We start from the raw sequence: 19,485 nt of genomic DNA, 5'->3' as shown, positions 1-19,485 counted from the left end.
AAGCTATCTAACTACACTATGAGCGATAACTTGAGATTTTGAGTGACATCATGTTAAGTTCTTTTCAAGGTCTGTTAGATGCCCCGCGTTTGAGATGTGTTCGCGGAACTACGGCTATCTTCAAATGATACACAGCCCTGCTGGCTGTTATGGTAAGGTCTGCAGTAGTCTACTAGTACCATTCCTATACCCATCTTACATGGGGGGGCCTATAGTATGACCGCAGCCGCATCCTCAATCCCTTGAAATTCTTCCCAGTCTTAGGTAGTCGAAGCGTTGCATTACTCTCTCTTATCTGAGTCAAAACTATCGGCCAGACCGTAATCTATGCCTCGCACAGTCAAATCAAAGGTGTCGAGGACGATTGGGAGATCGCGCGCCCCGAGGCTAGCGGGAATCCCGGGCTCGTCACCCCCTTACGTTTGTGCATCACAAGCTCAGGGCAGCTGTACGGCTGGGAGGTGGTAAGTCGCCGATACGGAGTTACACCATGTCCGTGCAGCTGCCAGATCCAGTAGCATTGTAATGCAGTCGCTGCTTAGGTAGGATCGATTATGTTTCAGAATGGCCTGGTTCGACGGTAAAAACATCCGGCCGTCGTAGACCAGAAAATGAGGGTTAAGAGGAGGAGGGGGTAGTCCTAAAAATGCCAATCACTGCCATGGTGTAACCGACACTGAGCTCCATTGTGCAGATAGCAAGTTTCTGGTAGGAGCAATTTTCTTCTCAGCTCGCCTGTTTAGGAAATTGATGCCTACCAGAAATCGCGGGAAAAGATATCCAGGGGAACCTTTTGGTGGAGTTCTGCTTTGTTTTCACACTCGCCCCCTCCACGATCCGCCAATAATAAGCTAAATGCCCTAGTTGACTAGGGAGACCGTCGCTGCATCTGAGGCTACTTGGACACGATCAGTAGGTAGGTCACCTGCAGGCTGCTGCGAGGTTGTGTAAGCGATCTGCGGCACGCAGCATCTGGTCACCACAGACGCTCCGAAAACATCCACGGGCCCACGCTCGATTCCGATACCCACGGAGGGGACCGTACCGCGATGGCCTCGCAGCACCCAGGCTCCAACGCACGTTGAAGAAGATTATGTGACGCGATGGGGCCTACCCTCCTTCAGGGATGCAGAAGGGTGGTCAGAGTTGAGGAATGCGGAGCACAGCAGTCCTGCTCTGCCGCTTATTATTGAGGGTGGTGGGGGTCTCTTTTGAGGGGTTCCAGAAGCTCCATCTCCCACCGCCTCTTTGGTGGACATGTGAAGTTGAGGCCGAACAGGTTATCACTGTCACTTACATACGTCAGTGGTCAGGCTCGCGCATACCTTATCGCTGCAGATGATTCATCTGCTGGCTTGGGTCGTGCTGGCAATGGTTCAGTTTAGCTTCAGCCAGGATGCAAGGCTACCGAACCTGTCTAGACCACACAGGTTTTTTGTGTAGCGAAAGCCAAAGGATGACTGACCCTCGGAGGAAATCCCGCATATTGCACTTGCTACACGCCGTGTAGTAAGTAGTGGTAGTAGTACTAGGGGGTAAGGGAATGTATCTACACGGGGAAGCCGATAACTGTTCAAGCGGGAAACGGGCAACACAAGATGGCCGCGCGATCACGAATCAGTTCGAAGGAACGAACCGTCGGCGATCAGCGGAAAGGGACCATGACATCATAGTGCAGGAAGCGCCAAACTGACTCCAGCCTCGATGAGGGTCTCCGATTATCTCCATTATTGGTTCGGCACGTGGCTGGAACAACTCTATCTGCCTCAGGCATCAGGGGTGTTCCTTTGTGGTCACGTGACAATAAAACCCGGGTACTCGGAGAAACCTAGTCCCGTCTGGCTCTAGCGCGAATGGCTGCGGAAAGGAACGTCCCCAAGGGCCTCCATTTCAGCTCTGTCGCTCCAGTAAATTCTAGGTCGGCGTCCATTGCCCATCTTACCCATTCTCCGTCTCGGTATGGCTAGGAAACTTCGTGCGGCTGCTCAAGCAGCTGCGCAATCAATGCGTAAGTGATCTCCTCGGTTTTCACCTTTACTCTTTCCTTGGCCGCCGCGGCCTCGGTCGTCACGGACGCGAACAACTAATTACCCAGTAGGGAATGCCGCCCCTCCGCTCCCCGACGTCTCGGACGAGGAGATGATTGAAGCACCCCCATCGCGTGGATCATCGCCAGCGATGGAAGATCCGGGAGATGCTTCCGATAAGGATCCTGAGGCGGAAGCCCAGGCAGAACCCAGCCAGGAGGAGGAGACAGCTGCAACGCCCGCCCAGGATTCGAACCCTCCATCGCGCGGCGACACTCCTACACGCATGGGCGGCCGCATGTCAGCCATCCCACGAAAGCGCCGCATAGGCCGTCCTCCGAAGAACCGTCCCCCAGACTGGGATGCGCCTGATGACGGCGCCCCTCAGACCCCAATCCATACATCCACGCCGGTCAAGCGAAGGCGCGGTCGTCCCGCTGCTAGTGGTGGAAGGTGGGCACGTAACCGGGGCCCGTCGCATGTTACCCAGGTTCCGATCGATAAGGAGGGCAACATGATGGACGTTATCGACGACGAAGTTGCTCTCCCAGACGACCCCGAGGGCGAGACAAAGGTGGACAAGAACGGCAACCTGCTGGGCGATCGAGAATATAGGGTCCGTGTGTTTACGATTCTCAACCGTGGTGATCGCAAATACATGTTGTCTACTGAGCCTGCGCGATGCATTGGTTTCAGGGACTCGTACCTGTTTTTCCAGAAGCACAAACTCCTCTATAAGATTATCATCGACGACGAAGCGAAACGCGATCTCATCGAACGAGAAATCATCCCCCATTCTTACAAAGGCCGAGCTATCGGTGTTGTCACCGCCCGGTCTGTCTTCCGGGAATTCGGTGCAAAGATTATTGTTGGTGGAAAGAAAGTCACCGATGATTACCATACCCAGGCCGCGAGGGAGCGTGGAGATGTCGAGGGCGAACTTGCCGTCCCGGAAGATAAGCTCCCTGCCCCAGGCGAGCCTTACAACAAGAATCAATACGTGGCCTGGCACGGTGCCAGTAGTGTCTATCACACCAGCGCTCCGTCGGTGCCGTTGCCCACCGGAAAGGCGGTGGATTCGAAGAAACGTAAGGTTACAGTTACTGGTGATAACTGGATGCTCGAACACGCCCGAGAGGCGAGGTATGTGATGACATGCTTGCCTGACGCTAGTTGTATACTAACATGCTTGTAGCAACTTCAACTCACTCATTTCTCTTGCGCGCCGCGAAAACCTTGAAGGACAGTATGACATCCACACCAACGTCATGCAGTACCCCAAGATTATGCAACCAACGCACGCCCGTTGGGAGCGTCTGCCTCCTCCCGACCCGCGAGTTGCAACCAAATTAGCTCAGGGCATGTCCACCCTGAGCCTGACGAACGGCACCAGCGAAGCAGAGCCAGCTGCGGTTGACAGGGAAGCCAACGAACCCAGCGACAGCCGATCTGAACAGCCAACCACCGAATCCACCCTCTTCTCCTCAGTTCCAGCTGCACTGTCCCGCCGATTCGCCATTCATGATATCCAATTTGAATCTTCGCCGTATTCCAACCTGGGCGTTCCCGGCCCAGACGGCGATGTGCACGATCTCGGCTCCAACGGCCTAATCAGTGTCGCTGACTCCGCGAATCCCGAGTTCACGAGCCCCGAAATCCTGGAGGAGCTTCCTCCCGAGTGCAAGGAAGCCCTCATCGAGGCTGCTGCGCAAGAATGGGAATGGAAATCCAAGTGGTGTCACGAAGCGAACGACGGGGCTCGCGCTAAATTACTCAAGAGTTACGCCTGGTTTCCATGATGTGCACGCTTCATACCCCTTCTCTTTATCTCTCTCTCTCTCTCTCTTTACTACCCCTTTCAAGCCACTGCAGAGACTTTTCAAAGGTCATTCGCTACCTAATATACCACTTCCCCGCAGTGGCTTTACCATTCGTCTTTTTTCCGGGGGTTCACGTATAACTAACTAACTGACTAACTGATTATTTCCATTTCACTTCGGCAAACACACACTCAAATGGGCGGGGGGTTTTCATTCCGGATGGGTTTGCGAGATCATTTACCAAAAATAAGGGAGTTTGAGCGTTTCATTATCTGAGTGTTTTACTTTTATCTTTTTTTCCTCAATTCTATTCTTATTACCTCATATCATATTCTTAGCTATTTACCGTAAATCTATCTCTATCTATCAAAATAAAACCTCATCCTATGCCTTATTTATCACTGCGAGACTATACTTCCGACTTGGTCTAGATGGATGGATGGATGGGAAGAGACGAGAATATTTTCTTTCATTGTAGTTAGATAAGAATATTATGCGTGATTGGTAGAGATTATCACCAAGGTTCGACAATACTCTGATAATAATCAATCCTATGTATTTACTACGTAGTAGTAAGGTTCTGCTAGGCTCCCACTGAACTGAGATAGGGTTAAGTTCGTCGTAATAAATGAGTATATGCTTAGTATGGTGGATGCCTATGTGATAAGCAGGGAACGACGTCGTGACCACTAGTTACTACTTACTACCTTTGTATTCATGATGGATGAACGAGCGGGTACTAGGCAGCATGATTACTATACGTGGAGAAAGCACTAGACAAGGCAGTACTTAGGACTAGATTTCAGGTGTGGTCATGTACATACTAGGTATGATGTGTAAGATAATACATGGATACCTTGAACAGATACATACGGTTTTAAATAGGTATTCATGCATGGAACAGAATATTAAGGATCAGCTAAGCTACATAATTCAACTCTACTACTAGCAAAAATGTATTCAATCACAATATAGGAACCGAACATAAGTAAACAATGATTTCATTCCATCATGCAAGGATTCAATAAGAAAAAAAGTAAGTTAACTAACTCCAAGGGGCGCAAATAACGCAATCAATCAAAACGGTGGAATGGAGGCAGCACATGTTCTTTGACACATATGATTAAAAAGGGGAAAGAAGGAGAGGTAAAAGAAACCCGAGTCTGTAAGGAATTGGAGGAAAACAAAATAGCTAGCTGGCCAGTTATCCCATGGCCATTTCCGCACGTAGCTTCTCCAGTTCTGCTTCCTCGTCTTCTTCTTCGGTCTGGGGTTTGGATTTGACTGTTGCATTCACGTTAGAACTAATCCCATAGAGAAAAGGGACGGACAGTGGCTTACTTTCTCCATTTGCCGCAGGAGGTAAACGGTTGAGCTGGTCTGCAACCGGCACAGTACCTGTGTTGAGCATCCGCTCGTCCATGGCCTCCTGCTCCAAACCCTCGAGTTCCTCCTCCAAATCGGCCTCGTCTGGTTGATCGACCAGAGAGGTGCTTGTAATGGCTGTTGCGATTTCTGTGCTGAGTTGGTGCTGTTCGCGAAGTGTATCCCTAGTCTATAGTCAGTTGCCCCATTCCCATCACACAGATAATACCGTAACAAAACAACATACATCGTCTCATCCACCTTATCGATCGTCATGGAGCCATGGATCTTCGCCATCGCCGCACCAGCCGCCTCCATAGCCTTCAAAGTCTCCTGGTTGATATTCGCCGCCTCGATCGAGTAAATCTGCTGTTCTAGCTGCACGATCTGCGCCGTCGTCTGTTCGAGATTCTTCTCATGAACCTTCTTCCGTCGAAGGGCATTCTTAGCCGCTGTACAGATCAAATAACTTGTTAGTCTTCATTTGTTGTTGCCTAGTTGACTGTTTTTCTGCGGTCACCTACCGGCCTTGTTTGACGTTACGTTCTTCCGAGCAATTGCATCCTGCTCCTCCATCAGATTCTCCAAGTGCTTCTCGCGCTTCTGGAGCATGTCCAGCTGCTCGCGAAGCATGAGAATCGCATTCTTGGGCGCATCTTTCCGCTTCTGAGCGGCGGATCCGCCGAACCAAGACCACATGTTGATAAGGGTGTATGGGGGGTTGATTAGGCTGTGATAGAGGGTTGTTGCTATTGCGATGATCGGGGTGATGCTAGGAACTAGCGATCCGGGGTCCGATGGGGAAGTTGTTGGTGTTGAGTCGGGAGGAAGTGTAACGACGGGTTCTGGAATCGGTGGAAGGTGGGATGGAAAGAGATGATGGTCCGTGGCAACGGGGCGGGATCGGTGAGGGATCGCTGGACGGTGTTTTATCCTGGTGAAAGGTGTGGGAGGCGATCAGCTCCGAGTCACCTAAGCCAGGTCGAGCAAGGCAGCGGTCCTTGATAAGCGACAGAACAGAGAGAGGGAGAGTGATAAGGTCCGAGACGAGAGAAGAGCGAGCAAGAGATGGAGGAGATCCCCGGCCGGATTCAAGTTGGTTTTCCCCTCGTTGGCCCTATGACATACCGCGCTAAGCCTATCGGGGTGATATGGTCACGTGGATGGGGGTCACGCCGGTCATCGTATTTCATGGGTAATTAATTATTTATTATTGATTGATTTGATTGATTGATTGCCTTGTGATCGATCACTGCTGCCTCGAGATCATTCATTCCTCAATATGATGGGCCCTTTATGAAAATATCGAACCTGCTGGAATGAACGCACCTCTTCCTTCTACGCGGGCATTCCTCTCCGATCTACCTTCTCTTCCAGTTAGCTCGAAGGTCCGATTTCTCGGTTGGTGCGTGGAGTTCCTTGTCTGTCTATTTGTATCTTATCATTCTACATGCTGTATCACGTAGACTCTTTAGAGATACTTGCTTCTTTGCCTGCTCAGGGAGATAGTAGTAAAGAAACTGATTTTCTCAGTGTGAGGACATACAACATCCAAACGGGGCATCTCATCCTTGAACACAACTATCCGCGTCAGAGACCACCGCAGGAACCACCCTCTGTTGCCGTTGATATCAACGCGGTGCTGGAGACAGTCACCTCGCAGGAGCTGTCCGTTGGCGCGTGGGTAAATGTGCTCGGCTATGTAAGGAGATATAGGAGAAGTGATGATGATTCTGTTGTTTCAGAATCAAATCCCAACCCAGTGTATGTGGAAGCCGTGATGGTGTTCCCAGCTGGCGCCGTGGCGTTGGGAGAGTATGAGCGAATCTTGCAGGAAGCGTTGGGCGTGGAGAGGAGGGTACGGAGAACAGGTTGATAACCCATATCAACATATTGATTCATGACTGGCAATTATTCAACTTTTTTTCCCCTACGTGCTATACTATGGTACCCGAGATCTTCAATCCATTACTTCGTGACTCTCTTGACAGACATGTATATATCCACATTATCCAGATAAATGTTTCCTTCCAAGGTTTTAAAAGTCAAGGTTCAGTGCCAACTCCAACTGTGCAAGGATGCTTTTCTGCGCAAAAACTCATCTGTACTCCTGCGCTTGATGTCGATTCACTGTCTCCAGGTTCGATCACACACCTTACTCATACCTCCATCGTTTCCTTCTCCTCGATTTTCTCAAGATTCTCCACCTGCTGTGTATGGTGTTGGCGCTTTCCTGCCAATCGCCGCTTATCCTCCTGCATCCGCCGGATGAGCACGCTCTTCTCCCGGATCTTGTAGCCATACTTGTAGAAAATAAATGGGATCGGGACGATAGCCACCTCGAGCAAGCCCAAAAGGGTCCCTGACCAATTGGGACCAAGACCGGCATACATATACGTTCCAACAAGGGGTAAGACACCTCCCAGAATGCTGCGGATCACGGAATTTCCTGCCAGCGCGGACGCTGCGTACACCCCGTAACTACCAGCCAAGTAGTTGGTCGCGTAGATGAAGACTCCCGTATTGCCTGTGCCGAAGAGTACGCCCGCGAGAATCGGTACAATCCAGGGAATCGAGGCGGGCGAACAAGTCCAGGCGAACCATAATTCTCCAGCGGGAATCAGAAGCGCGCAGATACATACAAAGGCCACCATCGCTTCCGGGGGTGGTTTGCCTGTTTCGGGGTCCGGCTTATGGCTGTTGATCAAGCGGCGGATCAAGGGTTCGCTGGAGATGGTGATCACACATCCAGTTCCGATACCCAGGAATGCGAGGCCGGAGAGACCAAGTGACCAACCGCGAATATCCCGGAAGACGATAGGGTAGGCTGTGAAGCAGAGGTAGAGGATGCCATACACGATGGCAATGTAAATATTCCAGAATATACTATATCATGAAAGGCACATTAGCTTTGAAGTGACCACGCGAGTACTGGTTCGGAAAGACTGACCAAATAGGCTCAGTGACTGCCATGACAAACGGACGGCCGAGATTTATCTTGAGCAGTTCACTCAGACTGGCCTTCTGTTCGTATCGACACCACCATCGTGAATCGCCCGTTTCTTTCCTCATGCGGGCGGCTTTCTTTTGCAGGATTATGGGGCCATAAGTCTCCTTCATAATACATGCAAAGACCAACGCGACTCCAGACAATATCAGAGCGATCCAATCCATCCACCGCCAGCCCAGGTACTGGGTGACGAAACCTCCGATAATGGGTCCGAGGACTAGGGCAGGGTCAATAACAGGTAGGTTTTGACGGGGGAGTGTTTATGCCTACCTGGTCCGTTCACGGGCCCGAGACTCCAGACCGACATTGCCAGCGCGCGCTGGTCATCTTCGACGATGTCCGCAACCATCCCCGGCGCAGTGGAAATCATTACACTTCCGAACAACGCTGCGATGAAGCGCACAACCAGCAGTGTCGCAAGATTTTTGGCGAGCGCGCAAGGTATGATCAATACTGTGAAGATAAACAAGCAGGCTATGCAGACTGGCTTTCGGCCGTACAATTCGCTTAGTGGCGCCATAAACATGGATCCCACAGCCAGACCGATGAGGTACAGAGTCAATCCCAACGTAACGATGGTGGTGGAGGCCCCAAACTCAGCTGCAATCTGCGACTCTCCGGATGTGTACGATGTTGAGTATAATACGCTGAAAGGTATTAGCGTCATTGTCGCTTCATGCGTATCTAGGCGATGTGCCAGACTCACATAATCAAGGTGTTGTATGATAGAATAGCGATTCCCATAGCTTTGTAGGGGAAGGACCAGTTCTTCGGGTTATTAGTGTCGAACTCATCGTCCCAATCCACTTCATAGTTCGGGTCAGATGTGCCAGTCGTCCCTATAGATGTGACTCTTTGGGCTAGAGATGGTATCGAGGCTCGAGAGGCGCGCGTGGGAATGTGCGCCAGGTCATCCACTTGATCGATAGTGTCCTCGGATGAGCCTGATACTGCGTATGATTGTGCATATGTGGAGGTAGGCCCCTCTTTGCTATCCCCTGGGCCTGCCGGGGGATCTGAAGAAGGAATCTTGGCCGAGGACATTTTCGTGGCGTCAATTAGAAGTCGGTCCGTGACCCAGAGGGGGAAGAGCTCTCCACAGCTGGAGCGAGTACAGCTGATACAGCTGATATAAACCTCCTAATCTATTATATAGCTGCGGTGGAGGAGTGATCTGAAGGAAGAATAAGATAGAGCGCGCTGGAATGCGCTGCAGCTTCTATATAATAAATCGACAAACAGGCTCTGGGACTCTGCGCTCGTGCCCTCGATTCAGTAAGAAGAAAACTGAAAACTAGTAACCAATGCGACAGGAAATTAAATAGAGTATTGCTCCCACAATAATCAACTGTGAGCGATTTCAAGTTGTAGCGCAGCAGACATGGAACCCAACAAGACGAGTACAAATGCTGGGAAGGGAGATGACAATTCTTTGAGTGATTGACGTTGGGAGTTGTAAGATAAAGCCTAGCGGAAATTAAATTCTGAAACGCATACGATAATGATTAGCAACGAAAACTAGTGAGTCAGTGACAATAGGGTAAAAGAAAAAAAGAGAGAGAGCGCGAGAGCGAGACGAGAGAGAAGACACTCCAAGTGGGGGCGCCGGACGAGAACAGTCGGCAGGAGTGCGACTGATAAGCCCTCGGTCTTCCTCCACCGGATCTTTCTTCGACTCTTGCCAAGGAAAAGACAGGTGCTGATGGACATTGCACGAGAACTAAAGTTGATACGTTCACCGCTAGGCACTCAACTAACAGTCATCTGCATCTTCCACGTTGAGTTGCCAGATCCGCTGCCTAGACGAGTTGTGCTGGGGTGTCCCCTAACTGACGATCCGGATACAGTAAAACAGACAGGTTATGAACCCCTTCTAGAATTTGGATATGGGAATCCATGGTTAGACGCGGCTAATGATCCCTATTATTTGACTAGCCGAGGGAAGTCGCATGTCCATTCAGTGAGTTAATATCCTTTTTAGTCCTTACTATATACTACCCAGTCGTGTTGGGGGGAAATAATGCCTCAGTGACTGACCTCTCTCGCAGCACGGACTGGCATGGCGTTACGGTGTAGCAGGAGAATTCTGATTCAAATTGCGCTACGGCATACGAGGCCCGCCCAATCGCACTTAGTTCATACCTAAAGCTGGCTATTCGTCACCTACTGGGTGTGATCTGCATAAGACACAGTGTGATGCGGAATCATGGGCATGCATCGCAAGTTTACCAGTGTCTCTCTGCATGGATACCTATCGTGACTATGGCAGTCACTAACAGACCCTGTTTCGCCAGGCTGATCTACCTACCCCAGGATCCCTAATTTGCTCCAGATGGGGAGAAAACTGGAGATAAGTCCTGGACGTCACCACCGCATGAATAAGCATCTCCACTGCGGTGGATTTCTGGCGAAAACGGCAGATGCACAGTCGCAAACGAAGCCCAGTCCCCACCACCATGTCGGAAGACGGATAATTCTGAACGCGGCCAGCTCCACATCAACTAGGAGAAGCATTCGCGTCTTCCTTACCCTGAGGGAGCCAGTCCACTAGAAAATGTCAAGCACAGGGCGGGGGAGGCCTTCGAGGCTAAAACGGGGTTGATGCTGGCCCATGACACCCAGTCACAGTTCAGGGCTCGGTTCCGAGTGCCGCCCGTGCCGGTTTGCCGAAGAAACTCTGGCAACAACCAGGACGATCCTGTGCGAAACTCTGTTTTTGCGATCCAGAACGTCTGCGCCCCTTCTTTTTAGGTATCCATGCTGATTCTGGCGGCCACCACCCAGCGGCCCGTGTTCCGAGCGGACGTTGCAGGTCCAAATATGATAGGTAACCATGCCGTCATCTATTATCATCTCGAGAGCGAAAATGATTTTTCTCTTCAGTACTGGCAATTGCGCAGTTCTTGCGCGAGCCCAAAGAGTTGAGTCGACACGTGCCAAGACCAGCCCCATACCATTCTTCTGAGGAATGTGAGGATTCGTCAGAGCATGCTACCGAGAAATCAAGGATGGTGCCCTGTATACTATCATATTCTGGGAGGGATAAGGGCCTATATTTAGGGATCCAAAATGCAATATTTGAGACCGTGGCCCCGGATGGGAAACGGAGAGTCGTTGCACGGGCCATGCAAACGACGGTACGTATGTTATGGTGGCCATAGCTCCAACTTCAAAAGGCACGAGGGCGTCCAAATGGAGGGAAGAGCATATATGCCAATGCCGTCAGATGCTGGAGTAGCGAGTAGGAGCTACTTACTAAGAACAATCATGCTGGGGGCTTAATGTATACACGTACGCTTTCATCCTTGATCCCTAGGTAACCGACTGGGTTGATCAGTAGGCACTCGCGTGAGAATCCACAGTGTAAGTTTGCTAGGTGATAGTCCGTTGCAGACGATGAGAGTTACAACACAGTTTTATCGGTATATCTTTGTATAAGCCATCCCAAAACATCTCTATCTCGGCCATATCGTAGAGGGAGAGACAAGCTCGGAATTGCGGAGATAAGCCCGACCCACCGCTCGGAAAGAATACCGAACTGGCTGTTGAGTCTTCTGCCAGACGATAATCACAATCACGAAGTAGTAAACCCTGTGATAGGATTCCTATATGATATAATAAATCAAGCGAAGTCCTAATTACAAGCAAAGTACTATTTCCCCAATTGTGATAGAAATGTGCACAGCATCGGATCTACTACGAATTGGGTGCTTACAGACACCTGCAGCATGCATCGTCCAATTAAAGAGCGTGTACGGAGTACATTTGGCTGTGTTGGAGTATATGGCAGTTGAGATGCTTACAATTTACCTTCTGAATCACAATAATTGAGCCGTTCGGCTGTCAATAAATCCGGTCATATTCAATGTCTCAGCCCCTGACCGCGCCATCAAATTTTCCGGTGTCACAAATAAACCGAATCGGACCATTTTGCTTGCTTTTGCCCCGGCGCCGGCACGTGGAGGCCATCTCCTGCTAATGCAACTCGGAATCAAGGGATGCATCAAATTTATCGAACCGTTTTATGCTTTAGTGGCTGGTTGACAGAAACTCTCCTCTTGATAGGTTCTTTACCCCTTAACGAACTTACACCTGGCCAGTGACCGAATGACATGTGGGCCTGACTCGTCTAACCGAACGGTCCAATCCGAACTATTAATCTCCGTTCGCTTGGATTTCTGAGACCCATGGATGGTGGCTTTAAGGCTTAGCCACGCGAGATTGTAAGTTAGTGATGAGATTTATGGCTGAGCAATACTCTTGTACCTGAATTATATTGATTTTAAATCATCTCTGTTGCGACAGCATTGCTTTCTTGTGCGTTCGCAAAGGGACAGATCAACAGGGGCAAAGTGCTAACTTCGCTGCAATAAGAAAGATCTGACTGTCCTTTATCCTGCTGTCTGCATCGCATACCCCCTTTACTACACGTTTCAGCCTAAAGCTGCCAGTCCGACATGTTCTCAGAGATCGCCGTTGCCTCCGGACTAGCTGTCCTCTATCTCTACCACGTCAATCGTGGTATGACAGGGACTCCGGAGAAAGTAAGCCGCCTGTCTCCTCATCGTTGGACTGTCGATGAAATCAAAGCAGCATATGAAGAGGCCATTCGAAACCCAGTCGACGTGCAAAAGAGCCTTCCCCCGAAGCAAAACCGGCGCTATATCGTGGTCGGTGGGGCAGGTGTGTTCTATCTCCGAAAGACATTCGCATGCCGTGGCTCATGAGACTGCCTTATGCGATTTCTCATATTTACAGTTCCAAAGCTAACAGATCCAGGATTCGTGGGAAGTTGGATGGTGAATCATCTGCTCGCTCGCGGAGAAGATCCGTCGGCTATCCGTATCTTGGACCTTGCAGCGCCTCGTCGCGAGATTCTCGACCAGGGTGTCGCTTTCTTCAAGACAAATATTGCCGACGAGAAGGCCGTGGCCACTGCTTTCGCACAACGTTGGCCGGAAGCTGTCGCTGACCGGCCCCTGACCGTCTTCCACAATGCTGCCGTGATCAGACCCGGAGAGCGTCTCAAGACATTCCTTTCCCGTTGCACCGACGTCAACGTGGGCGGCACAGTAAACGTGCTGGCTGCCGCAAAGAAAGCCGGCGCAAGCTGCCTCATCTCGACATCCTCAGGATCTGTCAGTCTCCGTAGTCAATCCTTCTGGATCGCACCCTGGAACAAGTCCCCCAAGGGTCATGTCCAGGTAGTCGATGACTCGACCCCAGTCCCGGAAGAACACTACGACTTCTTCAGCAACTATGCCGCCTCCAAATCCAAGGCCGAGAAGATCGTCCGCGCGGCCGACGATCTCGAAGGAAACTTCCGTACAGGCTGCATCCGGCCGGCGAATGGCATTTACGGGATCGGCGACACGGAAGGTTCTCTCACCACATCATATCTGAGATCCGGCGGTTCCCCTGCGTAAGACAGCCCTATTAGCACTCAATGACCTTTGCAGAAGATCAAGGACTAACAACCCTATCAGCTGGCTCAGTGACACCATGCAAAACTTCGTCAACGCCGAAAACGTCTCCATCGCCCACCTACTCTATGAACAGCGCCTCATCGAGCACTCCAACAGCCCAACCACACTCCCCAATATCGGTGGCCAATCCTTCCTAGTCACAGATCCCAACCCAGCCCCCACCTACGGCGACGTCTATCTCCTCCTGCACACCCTCTCCAAAACACCCGCTAACTTCCCTCGCGTACCTCCCGTCCCTTTCCTCATCCTGTCCTACCTCATCGAATGGTACTCCTTCCTGCAGGTTGTTTACTTCCCCTGGCTCCCTAGAATCACCGGAGAAATCGCCAAGATGCAGCCTGCTCTTTTCTCCATCACCAATGTGCATTACATTGCGGATGATTCGCGCGCGCGCAAGTCGCCAGAACAGGGCGGGCTCGGGTATGCGCCTCCGATCACGACAATGTATGGTATGTGCAAGCACCTGCAGGTTTGGAACCGCGAGGCGGACCAGAAGAAGGTTGCAGAGGTTGCGGCAAAGGGGGTGGTTAATGTGAGTGAGGAGGGGGTGGATGTGAATTTGGTGGTTCCTCCGGAGAAGTTGTAGTCCATTCCCGATGAACCATGAATGTTTGTTTGTATTTCAACAATGTGTATTACTATCGAGAAAAAGAATTATCATTTTATCGTCTTACTGCTAAGCAATTCATAACGACTCATGTAAATTTCATCCTACTCAATCAATCAAACTAACAAAGTACCAACTAAACAACAACCCCACCCATCTCAGAAAGGTATAACACTTTCCTCACAACCTGGACAAAAACGTCACCTCCCCAGGCGCATGATACTCCGGAACCTTCATATCCAACGCTTTACCCGAGTAACCAAGATCCTCAGCGGTCAAGACAGCGCATTTCTCTCCGATAAGCAGGGCGGTCTACACAACCACCACACATTAGCATATAACCCACTACTACGAAAGAAACTCGCTGCAGAAAAGCAATAGAAATAGTAGAAGATAAGGGAAGGGAAGGGGAACTGACACTATAAGTATTACACCCCACATTATCCGGACAAATGGACAAATCAGCCACCTTAAGCCCCTGCACACCATGCACATTGAGTCGTTCATCGACGACTCCCCCATGCGGCGTGAGATTGTTGCCTTCGCGGGGCGCCATGCTGCAGGTTCCGAGGGAGTGCCAGGTTGTTTCGACGTGGCGTTGGACTATTATTCATTCAGTCATTAGTCAGTTCAATGGTACGGGATTGTTAGAGGGAGGAGGAGGCTGTGTAGGAAGGAAGGGATACGCACCCCACTTCTCAATATGTTCGATATCCTTCTTACTGTACTTAATTTCCTCCCTTGTATCCTGCCTGTTGGAGTTCAACCTTGTAGGTGATGCGGGCGAAGTACCCGGTTCGAGGGGTTGGGACCAGGAGCCTTTACATAATGTCAGTAAGTATTCTTCTTTTTTTTTTCAAGTGGACTAAGTCCACCTGGATAAAGACGGAAAATAAGGGAAAGTAGGGAATATACCATGCTGAATCCCAGCGGAGATATGGTTCGGCCCTGCGTACGCCTTCGTCGTCTCCAGATCCAGATCGAATGCTCGCGCGGGCGAGTCATACGAAAAGTGAGGGTGCATGCCTGTCACTTCACCTGCGTAGGCGCCCATGCGCCGCGCCGTCTCGCGCGACTTGATGTATCCCCAGACCATGGGGGCCATGTCGCGCTTGTCGTTCATGAAGCCGGCGTCGAAGTCGGGGCTTTCGTAGGGGTCGGCGGATTGGATGTGCGTGGAGCCCCGGGAGAAGGGGTATTCCTGTTTGTTGATTTGATTAATGGGTGAGTTTTTTTAGGATTTGGTGGTGGTATGGGAAGGGTGGTGGGATACTCACGAGGAAGTGGAACATGGTGAAGAATTTGCCTGGGGGCATGAGCATGTGGTCGCCAAACCAGCTATCAAATGTTAGTATCTATGATATTGTTATTTGGAGAGTGGGTGTAGTGCCTACCCAGCAATGACAGAGTAATGCATCACCGGTTTATCCGGCTTATTCTTGAAGTAACTCTCCCAGCCCTTGTAGAAGTCATTCGTGGGCCAACTCTTCATCTCCTCCAGTTCCTTTGCATCCGGCCGGATCTTCACGCCAGCTTCGATGCCGTTCGTCGCTAGCGGTCCTGTACCCTTGATGTTCCATTCCTCGAAGACCTTCTTCTGCACTTCGGGGTCTCCGCGGACAAAGTCATCGAAGGACTCGACTTCAGGCTTCGCCCGGAAGACGGAGAAGGTCAGGTAGTGGTCTTGGAAGTTCCGTCCCACACCGGGGAGGTTCACGAGAGGCTGCACGCCAGCACGACGGAGCTTCTCGGGGTCACCGACACCGGACCTCTGGAGGATGAGAGGGGAGCTGAGGGTGCCGCCGCTGACGATGATCTGTTTGCGGGCTCTGAAGATCGTCCGCGGGGGATCGCGGCCTGCGAGGGGCTTGGTGGGAACGGTGGCGACGCCGACGGCGCGGCCGTTCTCAATGATTACTTTGTCTACTTTGGTGTTGCACCTGAGGTGCAGGTTGGAGTACTTGGCCCGGGTGCTGTGGACGTAGGCGTGGGCGGAGTCGCTGCGGCGGCCTGGATGTGGGTTATTAGTTTCTCTATTATCTATATATGATGCGGTGATTATGAGGACATACCCGTGTCGCGATTGATCCATTTCAGCCAGTGTTCGGCTCCGTGGCTGCACATGTTGTTAGCAGGACGCTAAGTACATGTATACATTGGGAGGTATGAGTGACGTACCCTGTCTTCAGGTCCTGAAGATCATCTGTGACAGGGATGTCCTGCGACTCGGCAGCACGCAGGAAGTCTTGCATGATGGGATACGTGTAGTTCCCGAACGAGACTTTGATGGGTCCATCGAAGCCATGAATGTCCCGGTTGTTGCAGGCCCGCTGGTATGTCTCGTGCTTCTTCATCAAGGGGAGTAGCTCGTCCGTCGTCCAGCCCTTGGCTTGGAAGTCGTCGTAGTCGGAGGCAGAGGCTCGAGTGTACATCTACTTCACTGTTAGGTGTGTCTTACTGTTGCTAGATACGGGTTAAGCAAGCATGGCTTACCATGAAGTTGATGGAACTGCCCCCTCCTAGAACATGGGCACATGGCACAATAGCCCGACGGCCATCAAGCCATTCTGAGGGCCGGGAGTAGTAGAAGGAAGCTGTCTTTGAGTCAAGCTTCATGTTCCGGGGGTAGATACCGGGGCGATAGACCCTAGGGCATGGTTAGGGGTGGCCCCGGGGAGTAAAGGTGACAATGTCCAACCTACCATGGGTTGTTCAGGTTGTCTTCACCAGCTTCAATCAGCAGGACCTGGAGATTATGGTCCAGGTTGGCAAGTCGACCGGCGATTACGCAGCCGGTGCTGCCACCACCGCAGACAATGATGTCCACTTCCTCTGGGATGGTCATGGTGGGTATGATTGACTACGTATGGATAGTAGAAATTGTGAGTGAGAAGGAGTGTGATTTACAGAAAAAAGATAGAAAACGACCAGGAATTGGCATTCAGAGGTCGGTTTATATGCTGGCAACCCTGCAAACCCCATGATGTAGCACCTCCTCATCATGGTAGGCAATTCTATGGACCAAGAGATACATCCCCGCACCACTATGTAGAACCCCTCTTGCATACGAGTCCCGACAAGGATCTGAACCAGCATTCGCACCGTCCAAGTAATACAAGGAACAAAGAGAACTGCGAGAGTCTATGGTACACGGTATACAACCTTCATTCAGTGGTATAGAGGTACAAAAGTACAGAATGCTTCCGCAGATTCCCCGCACGGCGAGAGGGGGTCGTGCATAGTGCATGCAGTGCGTTGTCAGAGATATATCGATATAAAAGGTGGATTAATCTATGTACAGGATGGACGTACGGGAGCCTATTCTAATGGTGTATCTTGGCTCCTGCCGGCAATGGACGACTGGATTAAGTTTGCGACGGCAGAGAGCAGATCTTGACAGTGAGAACGCCAAGCAGAATGCCAATCGAGCAGGAGATGGTCTCGCCAGTCAGCGACCTGTTCAGACATGAAGCTCAGCGACAGCCCAAGCGTACCTTGTACAGGTCAGCTGGGAGCTTGCAGACCATCCTCCAATGGTTGCTGTCGCGGCGGACTGGGATAGAGAGACGAACCCGGCGCCAGGCCAAACGCAACACCAATCAATGAGGAGGATTGACCGGATAGCCACGGACGGAAAAATTGTTCCTTCTCACCCTCGCTCTCAGGCATTAATTGCTTGTATTAAGCGGAGTCGCTTTTGTTGGCAACAGAGCTGAGGCAGTGGTGACGGCGTGTCAATGGCCTCGATCTTGCCGTGGTGCGGGGAATGGCAAATGCTGGGGGTTTCCCCGCCTGCGGCCATCGCCACCAAGTCTTGTCCTAACGCCAATGATCATCCCAGTTAATTTTACCATGGTCTTATATGGGCCGAATACAGCGTCGTCTTTGTCGTGTTCAACTTTGGGTCAGGCCCAATGACAACCGCAGAAGCTGCATTTTACGCCCCAGGCAGCTGGGTAACTCGCCCATTACCCAAGCGGCTTCTCTACCAAGCAATGCCCTCCTTTCACCCGGCCCACAGTGTGACTGCCTACACCCTGGTCGAGCGAGTCTCCGTCCTGAGAAATGTAGGTCGACGGAAAAACCCCCATTACTGCTGCGCATGCTGCTGCGCCAGTTGACGTCTTTGCTCCAAGATCTGCAAGCGCAGGCCCTCTGCAGCCAATTCCGTGTCGAGAATTGCACCAACACCACGCTTCCATGTCTCCTCCAGCCCCACAATCTCTCCCTTGTTGGCTTCCTGGGCGAGCTTTCTCTCCTTGTTCACTGCCTCGGCGGCCTCCTTCATCTCAGCCAATTCCTTCTCAAGCCCCCGTAGGATGTCTTCCAGCTGCGAATTGCCAATCAGCCACGCGTTCTTTCCATTCTCTTCTAGCAGTGCCAGATTCTCGTGCCGCATTGACAAATGGGAGCTGGCCGTGTAAGCCTTCTGCAGTGTCCGTTTCCATTCCTCGAGGTCAGGGGTTCCGTCAGCGGCTTTAGCAGGAGCCTCAGGCGCTTCATAGCGGGAGAGGTCGATCCCGCCGGTCAAGGGCAATCCAGCAGCCTTGCGGTCCACCTCCTGCTGGATGAGAGGAGAAAACCGCGACTCAGGAAATGCAGGAATGGACGGGTGGATAGTGGTTTTGGCATCCAGCGAAAGTTCCGCCGCAATTAGCTTCTCTGCAGCTGCTCGTGCCTGGGTGGAAGGGGCCGGTTCGATGTCTAATGAAGGTCCACGCGTTAGATGGGAGACTCAGCAGAGGTAAGGCAGCTTACAAGGAAGTGAATCGTGGGATTCGTTGATGAGAGGCATGTTGACTTGAGCCTGCGTATTAGAACTAGATAATGAGACGCTAAAAGAGGCAGGGTCCAATGCGAAGTGATATCTTGTATAAGATCAAACAGTGCCAGCAGCAGCAGCTCGTCATGAGCGTCTCAGCTTTTGCGCCGAGCACAGGAGGGCGGTGAGTATCACTGCATGACTCAGCATTTTCTGCCGGAGATGATCCGGGGTGTTTGGGGCTAAACCGTTTCGGGCAACCCAAGTATAGATGAATTTCGTCCAGCTGCGACAAAGACATCTCCTTTCCCCATTCATTCTCACATGATCATCACTTTCCCGGATCTTTAGGCAAGACGGGCCTCTTCTCCACTTCTCTGGAGGCTTAGCCTAGGCTTCACCTTCAGA

General features: G+C 51.3%; 8 protein-coding genes across 8 annotated transcripts; 4 read left to right on the top strand and 4 right to left on the bottom strand.

Annotated features, from left to right (window-relative positions):
• The first annotated feature begins 1,907 nt into the window (after nt 1-1,907).
• BO85DRAFT_426267 (nuclear localization protein Npl6) lies at nt 1,908-4,246 on the top strand. Its single transcript, XM_025658110.1, has 3 exons — nt 1,908-2,008; nt 2,099-3,170; nt 3,223-4,246. The coding sequence occupies exons 1-3, from the start codon at nt 1,960-1,962 to the stop codon at nt 3,824-3,826; spliced, it is 1,725 nt and encodes a 574-aa protein (XP_025512835.1). The 5' UTR covers nt 1,908-1,959; the 3' UTR covers nt 3,827-4,246.
• Nucleotides 4,247-4,722: 476 nt separating this feature from the next.
• Nucleotides 4,723-6,285, bottom strand: BO85DRAFT_451793 (ESCRT-III subunit protein SNF7). Its single transcript, XM_025660674.1, has 4 exons — nt 5,737-6,285; nt 5,460-5,664; nt 5,189-5,397; nt 4,723-5,131 (listed from the first exon to the last, which is right to left on the bottom strand). Exons 1-4 carry the CDS (start codon nt 5,909-5,911, stop codon nt 5,052-5,054), a joined length of 669 nt encoding a protein of 222 aa, XP_025512834.1. The 5' UTR covers nt 5,912-6,285; the 3' UTR covers nt 4,723-5,051.
• A 164-nt stretch (nt 6,286-6,449) lies between these two features.
• Nucleotides 6,450-7,235, top strand: BO85DRAFT_451792 (nuclear telomere cap complex subunit Ten1). Its single transcript, XM_025660673.1, has 2 exons — nt 6,450-6,617; nt 6,746-7,235. The coding sequence occupies exons 1-2, from the start codon at nt 6,532-6,534 to the stop codon at nt 7,086-7,088; spliced, it is 429 nt and encodes a 142-aa protein (XP_025512833.1). The 5' UTR covers nt 6,450-6,531; the 3' UTR covers nt 7,089-7,235.
• BO85DRAFT_86846 (MFS transporter) lies at nt 7,230-9,595 on the bottom strand. Its single transcript, XM_025665747.1, has 4 exons — nt 8,929-9,595; nt 8,493-8,869; nt 8,163-8,439; nt 7,230-8,098 (listed from the first exon to the last, which is right to left on the bottom strand). The coding sequence occupies exons 1-4, from the start codon at nt 9,264-9,266 to the stop codon at nt 7,372-7,374; spliced, it is 1,719 nt and encodes a 572-aa protein (XP_025512832.1). The 5' UTR covers nt 9,267-9,595; the 3' UTR covers nt 7,230-7,371.
• Nucleotides 9,596-10,372: 777 nt separating this feature from the next.
• On the top strand, nt 10,373-10,808 carry BO85DRAFT_86844 (uncharacterized protein). The gene has a single exon (XM_025665746.1). It carries the CDS (start codon nt 10,555-10,557, stop codon nt 10,771-10,773), a length of 219 nt encoding a protein of 72 aa, XP_025512831.1. The 5' UTR covers nt 10,373-10,554; the 3' UTR covers nt 10,774-10,808.
• Nucleotides 10,809-12,237: 1,429 nt separating this feature from the next.
• Nucleotides 12,238-14,362, top strand: BO85DRAFT_451788 (putative 3-beta hydroxysteroid dehydrogenase/isomerase family protein). The gene is made up of 5 exons (XM_025660672.1): nt 12,238-12,445; nt 12,528-12,539; nt 12,601-12,905; nt 13,002-13,644; nt 13,709-14,362. The coding sequence occupies exons 3-5, from the start codon at nt 12,680-12,682 to the stop codon at nt 14,292-14,294; spliced, it is 1,455 nt and encodes a 484-aa protein (XP_025512830.1). The 5' UTR covers nt 12,238-12,445; nt 12,528-12,539; nt 12,601-12,679; the 3' UTR covers nt 14,295-14,362.
• Nucleotides 14,363-14,397: 35 nt separating this feature from the next.
• BO85DRAFT_86670 (GMC family oxidoreductase) lies at nt 14,398-17,396 on the bottom strand. Its single transcript, XM_025665744.1, has 10 exons — nt 17,018-17,396; nt 16,809-16,962; nt 16,494-16,747; nt 16,388-16,431; nt 15,710-16,325; nt 15,593-15,653; nt 15,231-15,516; nt 15,006-15,134; nt 14,734-14,918; nt 14,398-14,627 (listed from the first exon to the last, which is right to left on the bottom strand). The coding sequence occupies exons 1-10, from the start codon at nt 17,158-17,160 to the stop codon at nt 14,496-14,498; spliced, it is 2,004 nt and encodes a 667-aa protein (XP_025512829.1). The 5' UTR covers nt 17,161-17,396; the 3' UTR covers nt 14,398-14,495.
• Nucleotides 17,397-18,022: 626 nt separating this feature from the next.
• BO85DRAFT_86766 (pre-mRNA-splicing factor SPF27 family protein) lies at nt 18,023-19,349 on the bottom strand. Its single transcript, XM_025665745.1, has 2 exons — nt 19,074-19,349; nt 18,023-19,019 (listed from the first exon to the last, which is right to left on the bottom strand). The coding sequence occupies exons 1-2, from the start codon at nt 19,108-19,110 to the stop codon at nt 18,406-18,408; spliced, it is 651 nt and encodes a 216-aa protein (XP_025512828.1). The 5' UTR covers nt 19,111-19,349; the 3' UTR covers nt 18,023-18,405.
• Nucleotides 19,350-19,485: the final 136 nt, after the last annotated feature.

This window comes from Aspergillus piperis (assembly GCF_003184755.1).
Source record: "Aspergillus piperis CBS 112811 unplaced genomic scaffold BO85scaffold_17, whole genome shotgun sequence".
Taxonomy (NCBI): Eukaryota; Fungi; Ascomycota; class Eurotiomycetes; order Eurotiales; family Aspergillaceae; genus Aspergillus; species Aspergillus piperis.
Note: the sequence above shows the minus strand (reverse complement) of the source record. Positions and strands in the feature narration are given on the sequence as shown.